The 6,755-nt window shown below is 45.8% G+C and overlaps 1 protein-coding gene across 2 annotated transcripts; it reads right to left on the reverse strand.

Moving 5' to 3' along the window:
• Positions 1 to 1,906: 1,906 nt before the first annotated feature.
• On the reverse strand, positions 1,907 to 6,519 carry PPP1R3C (protein phosphatase 1 regulatory subunit 3C). 2 transcript variants are annotated; one of them, XM_046654879.1, is made up of 2 exons: positions 6,390 to 6,519; positions 1,907 to 4,375 (listed from the first exon to the last, which is right to left on the reverse strand). In XM_046654879.1, the coding sequence occupies exons 1-2, from the start codon at positions 6,401 to 6,403 to the stop codon at positions 3,436 to 3,438; spliced, it is 954 nt and encodes a 317-aa protein (XP_046510835.1). In that variant the 5' UTR covers positions 6,404 to 6,519; the 3' UTR covers positions 1,907 to 3,435. The 2 variants fall into 2 exon arrangements, with proteins under 2 accessions (XP_046510835.1, XP_046510836.1); XM_046654880.1 differs by lacking the exon at positions 6,390 to 6,519 and adding an exon at positions 6,232 to 6,383.
• Between the last annotated feature and the right edge of the window lie 236 nt (positions 6,520 to 6,755).

Consider the following 6,755-nt stretch of genomic DNA (forward strand, 5'->3'; position numbering starts at 1 on the left):
CACCCACTCATTGGCAGAAAGAGGAAGGGTCAGGAGGCAGGGAGTCAGCAAAACTGCACGTGAACCCTAAGTTTGGAATCCTTGCCCACTAACAGGAGGCTTTGTTCAGGCCACAACTTCCAGTAGCTGCTGAAAAACTGTGCAGAACCCGGAGACGAAAGCTGAGGAAGAGACTCTCTCTCTGCAGACTGGAGGACCACCCAAGCTTGTGCAGAACTTTGGACTCACATTGACGAAGATGAACAGTTCACTAACCACGTTAGGGATTTCCAGCCTTTCAATTTGAGGATAAACTAAAAGGAGAGCCATAAATTTAGAAAAGAAGAGAGTCCTTCCTTAAATAACTAAATTAAATCTTATTATTTCAGAACAGAATATCACGTACCCCAAATTCAAGCCATCCTTCTGTACTAAATTTTAAAAGCAGTGTTGCGTCTGCTATGAGGTATCAGGATGTGAAACACAGATGATTCTGTTCAATAGGAAAGGCTCAGGAACACCCTGCACCTTGACCTGGCCCTCCTGCAGTCATTCACATGCAGCCCAGAGACAAGCCAGCATTAGGCCAAGCTGCTACAGGCGACCAGCAAGAGCTGAGCAGAGTCATGCCTCCTGGAAATCACTCCCTCTTCAAGAAAGGGGCAGCTAGAAAAGGAAGGTCTCCAGGGGAGACTTCAAGGAGGGAGCGTGAAGCAGGAGGAGAACACTAAGCAAAAAGGCACTGTCCAGCCTGGACGTCATTGTCCAGCCTGACTCAACCTGGCACGGGACCTTGAACAAGTCACTTCTCCTCTCTGGATCTTATAAAGTTAGGCATTTGAGTCCCACGGTCTTCAAGGTCCCCGTTGGACCCAAATTTGATTTTTCTTCATCCCGTGGGAAAAGGGCATTCTCCTCACCCAACCATCAGCATGAACGGAGAGCCAGAAGAAACAAAACAGGGGTAATGAACTCCGTTGCTTACAGAGGTCAGGCAGACAGTATAAGAGATGAAGCAGTGGGTGGGGCGCTGTAACAACACAAGGCAGGATGCCCCATCTAGGGACGCAGGCCCCATCTAAAGGAGGCAGCTGCCATTCAGCTCTGGGTAGATGTCCCCATAAGGAAAGATTTTGTAATTTTTTGCGGAAAAAGGGCAATCTAGATTTTTTTTTTTAATGTAGTCTGCTGATTTAGTCTTGGCATTAAATTCTCTCTAAAAAAGAAAAAAACGAGAACAAAAATTTCTGTGTGTGAAACAAAATACATCTGCAGCCAGATATAGCCTTCAGGCCTATAGTTTATGACTTCTGACAAAGAGGATGACAAAATTTCTTCGTAATTGGGCCTTTCTAGTAAGTTGGTCATTTATTTCCCCTTAAGATATGCTGTGTGGAAGCCCTTCCTGGAATTTCAGGCAAATACTGAAACTACAGCTTAGCTTCATTGACCTGCTGCCTCTCACCCCAAGCAGCTGAGCCTCTCCCTTCAGCCCAAGACTGATGCTGACCCACCCGTCCCTAAGCCCTCTGTGCAGCTCCAAGCTTTGACCCTTCAGGAAGGTGCTGGAGCTCAAGAGGTAGAAGCCACGCCAGCCTTTCCGACACCATCTCCTCCCCCACTTTAAAGCTGAGAAGCGACCCCCAAGATAACCCTGCCCCAGCAGAGAGTGTGTGATGAGCAGTAAGCACAGATGAGGTCAGGGACAGTCGTGGCAGCTCAAGTCATGGCCCTGGACACCAGTCCCAGTGGTCAGGTGGTAAGAAGTATGCTACCTAACCAGACGGGGACCATCTGAGTACCCTCAGGTGGATCCAATTCCTGGTCCAAACTAACCTTGTTCAATCGTTCTTAAACAAAACAAGAGATCTCACTGGATGGTTTCTTATTTGACTAACTGTGGCTTTGAGAAAGAAATACTCAGATCTCATATCAAACACATTTATTCTTAAAGTGAGAAGTTCACAAAGGATAGCTATAGGAGAGTGAAATATTTAGAGCAGAAAAATTGCGGGTGCTAGCCAAACCTCAAATACTGTCACAGCAGGGTTATTCCAATAGCACTTTCCTAGCATGGCAGATCACACGTGTTAAAATTAACTGCATTCTCTGAACACCTCTCAGTGGACGTGCACAATGACAGAAGCAAACATTCAGGGACTCCTCTCTTTAGGACCTTACAGAATGGATTTATGCACATCTCAAAACAAGTATATTACAACATATCCAAAACAATTCACATCCATTTAAAAGAAATGCTTTGACTTCAAAGAAATTGGTAGAAAGACTTAAAACAACAAGACAAATACAGGCAAGAAATAGATCGCTATTTTTATGTGCAAGATACTGGATTCTTGAATTGAGAATCAGTGTCAGTCCTCACTTTCAACATCACATCAAAAAAGTGTGGCGGAAAAATGAGTCACCTTCAATATGAAGGATGTGTGTTGCGTACACTGACAACACTCTCAAAGATACAACAGTATTGCAGGAGGAATGCCAGTATACGAAATGGACCTTCTTTTGAGGCCAAACACTCATGAGTTATCAGATGACCCTTCAGATATTTGGGTTAAGCAACTACAATATTCTGGTTTGATCGAGGCACTTGCAAAAAGCTATCTTTGTCATGACATAGAGTCCCTACGAGTCGTTAGCCATTAATGATGGCATGATTTTTTGGTTAGGCAGCACTCTATACTGAGAACTCGAGCGTGAAGCCTTGATCACAAACAAGGTCATTTATAACATCGGGACTGCAAAGTCAGATTTGCTCAAACTCTCCTCAAATCATGGGTTTTGATGTCACATTTGAACAGAAAGGCTTCACAATAAGTCTTGACTTTCCAGAGTTATAATTCACATTTTCCCAATACCATTCAACACCTCTAAAGTTTGTTTGGTTTTTCTCCACAAGAATACGTAGAATGGATCTTATTTCCCCCCTCTACAAATTATTTCCCCAGGAGAGAACTGTCAAACCAACTTAAAAACACAAAATAACCTTACGTTTTCTCACCAACAGTTAAGTATCAGACCTCCCGCTCCCACTCCGACTTGTGCCGCAGAGCCCTCTGTGTACGCTCTTCAGACATTCCTCATACCATTAACACAGCTTCCCATCACCATCAACTGTCCTTCCTCGACCTTTCCTGGCCCATCACGAAAGCTAGTGAATTGAGAGGGAAGGAGAAAGGGCACTGAAAAAGGTATGACTTTTACAAAAATAGGGTTCCAGCTGTTACTTGATCCTCCACAGCAAAACTGGACAGCATCATTCATACAGACCCCCAACACTAAATTCTCAAGTGGCTATCTTTTTTGTAGTCAGGTCTCAAAAGCTCAAACCTAAACCTACTGAAGGAAAGTAGCAAAGACTTCCTAATATTGAGCAACATAGACCTAGAATTACATGGGGAGTATGACAGGTCAAGACCAGTCACGAGGTTGTTTAATTCATCGATAAGAGGCCAAGTTCTCCACCCTACCCCAGCACTGCCATTCTGGGAAGAGCCCACTGGCCAGCCTCGGACTGCCAAAGATTGTGGACTCTAACTCGGTCTTAGGGGGCACCTGGTGGAATGCACAGTCCTGGGAGGCCCTCTGCGTCTGCACTCCATCAGGTTTCCACTGCACATGGACAATTCTATAATTCTGACCCTCATTGTTATCCCAGAAGACCTGCCCATTAGTATGGTAAGAAATACAGAACTCAATTTTCTCCTCAGTTGGAATGACAGAGGGTAAGTCAATGGCAAACGAGAAGGTGTCACTATCTGAGCCACCATACACATTTTTCATGTAGACACAGTCCACATCAGTGTAGCTTTTCCAAGTATTAAAAGTGATACGGATCTGAACCTTCTTCTCAAAGCTCACGTTTTTCACTTTCACCGTTCCAGTCACTGTTCGCTCTTGCAAAGAGCAGTTCTCCAGACAGACAAAGTTCTTCTGAAAGTGCTTGCGAAAACTTAAGTAATCAGTTGAAGGCTGAGGGAAATCTAAAATCAAGTTTTTCTCCTCATGGAGTTTTAAGCCAGAGGAGATATCGTTAAGATCTAAGAGATCAAACTGGAGATCCCACGCAGGTTCTTCTGGGAGGTCAGAGAAGACATGGATGGCGGTGAGAGAGAGGCCCTTGGAGTCAGCAAACACAACCCGCTTCTTGGCTTGGTTATGTGAATGCTTCCAGTCGTTCTGTGATTTGGTTTCCTGTTTGATATTGAGACACGGTTTCAGAGGCTTTAATTTGTTCACAAAATTTCTTCGTTGGAAGTCTTCGTAAGGGCCCAGGAAACTCTTCAGAGGGGGTGAATGAGCCAAGCAGAGCCTCACGGCCACATCCACTGGCATGACTGAACTTGTCAAAGGCCGTGGATCTAAAACTTGAATCATTCTGGAATACAAAAAGAAGAGGGGTTATCACCTGGATCTGGAATGTTCTTCCCCTGGTCCCAAATATATACGTAGCGCTATTTCTGTATTGACTAAATTACAGCCGATGCAGTAATTATCAGGGATGTGCTATCAAATGTCATAAAAGAAAACAGTATTAGATGATCAGATCTGCATTCTGCATTTGGCTCTGCTCTTGACTGGCTACAAGGCCATGGGTTAACTACTTAAAGCAGCCGGGGGGCTCAGTTTCCCCATCTGAGAAATAAAAGGGTTAGATGTGGTCATCTCTAGGCCAGCTCTAAGAACCATTTGCTCTGTTCTGGGCCAGTGGTTCTCAAACCTGTCTGGTTACAATGGCCTAGGGAGGTGGTTTCTCTCTTTTTCTTTAACGCAGATTCCTAGGGCTTAGAGCCACCGAGGCAGAACTTCCGGGGTGGGGGTGGGGAGGGCGGAGGGGACAAGGAGGTTATGTTCTTAAAGCTTCCCAGGTGATCTAATGACTAGACAGGTTCTGGAAACACACTCCCAGACTCTGCTCCCTCTAGCTGCTTTGCCAATTCTGCTGTTGAACTGATTACACTTCTCTGGAAAGGGAATCCACTTGGAAATAAAAAGGTAGAAAATTCTCATGGAACAGTTTTGAGAGTAAGAATGCCAGAAAGAATGAAGTCAGAGGATTATCTTTGCACTTTAATGATCGTGCTCTTCCTTATTTTTCACAAACAACTGAAATGCAAGTCAGCAACTCATGCACTTAAAGAAAAACTTTACCTAATCTATATTTCTTATAGAAAGACGTCCGTGACAAGTTCACATTTAAGTGGAAAAAGCCGATTACCTAAAAATTGGACTGTTTTTAATATATATTATATATATGAACTTGTAAATAAAACACTTAATAGGAAATAACCAAAAAATTAATTATCTCTGGGTGATAGGATTACAAGTGACCTATTCTTGTCTGTACTTTTTTGGTATTTTCTAATGTTTTGGTAATGGATATTTATAACTAGAAAGATAATACAGCTATTCAAAATTCTAAACATAACTACGCTCAGCAATATTAAATCAAGAAGGTTTTGCTTTCTGGCCTTTAGCCCTCAGTACATATTGCCAAGCTTATGGACTTTTTTCCCCCTATCCTGGCCTTACAGATAAGAGGTGTGCATCACTGTACATGGCACTTCTCAGTCTGCCTTTAGCAACTCTGCACAGCAGCTCTAAGTGCATAGGCACATGGTCATTATCACAAAATGGATAATAAAAGAACAGGCACAGAATTTACTTCATTGGCCCTGGGGTTTTTCTGGGAGACCCACAAACTTAGAACAAGCAAATGAAAGCTAAAGCTATATTTGTGAGTCTAATAATAGTTAACAGGCAGAATTTTTAGAAAAGTCTCCTAAGTTATGTCTGGAGAAGCTATTTAAAGTACTCTTCTGGGAAGTTTTTTTGTTTTGCGGATTTGTTTTGTATTTTCACTTTTTGTACTTCAGTATGATTTGGCGATTTCCCTGGAATAAGTCCTGGCCAAGAGTTTACAAATCATCATTGGCTCAAACTCCGAGTCTGAGTTCGCCATGGCAAACCGTGACAAGCAGAGCAGGGGGAGGACGAATGAGTGAATGCAATCATCCTGTCGGTTCTTCCCGCAAACCCAACCAACCAGCAACGTGAGATGCTGTTCCCACAAATTAAGCTGCCCGCGTCCTTGGGATATTTGTGCAGGACCAAGAGAGAACGTCGGAATCCAGGAGGGAATCTGAACTAAAGCTGACTCACGTTCGGAGTTTCTGGTTTAGGAGGCTAATTAGCAAAATAAGCTTTGCCCAAGAAGCGCAGAGCAAATCGCACCTTCCAAGGGCCCCGGCGCTAGAGTCAGTTCAGCAGTCAGCCAGTTTGCCCGCCCCTGGGGTCTCCATTCGCAGCGATGACGAAGGAAAACGCAGGGCACCCGCCCCGCAGCGGCGCGCTGCCCTCGGCTCCGGGCGCAGCGTCTGCAGGGAACCTACCTGGTGCAGCTCATCCGGCAGAGAGGCGGCGGCAGGCCGTGAGCGCTGGCACTGTGCTTGCCGCCCCGCTTCGACCCTGCTCCAGGCTGACCCCGCTGGCTGGCAGCTCGGGCCGATCGCGGCTGCGGCGCCGGAGAGGCCACTTATCTGCTCCGGACCACGTGAACCCTCCCCTCGGACCAATCGCCGGGCCGCAGGCCGCACGGCGCGACCAATTAGAGCCCGGCGGGGGCGCGAGCCTTGCGCAGGGAACGTGACCTTCGTGGTGCTAGACCGGCAGGTCGCGCGGGGCGGGCGGGGACTCCGGGACCGCTGGCCCGAGTCGCGTAATGCGACCCTTGGGCGAGAGGGCGTGGAGGCAGCCGG

This window comes from Equus quagga, chromosome 2 (genome assembly GCF_021613505.1).
Source record: "Equus quagga isolate Etosha38 chromosome 2, UCLA_HA_Equagga_1.0, whole genome shotgun sequence".
NCBI lineage: Eukaryota > Metazoa > Chordata > Mammalia > Perissodactyla > Equidae > Equus > Equus quagga.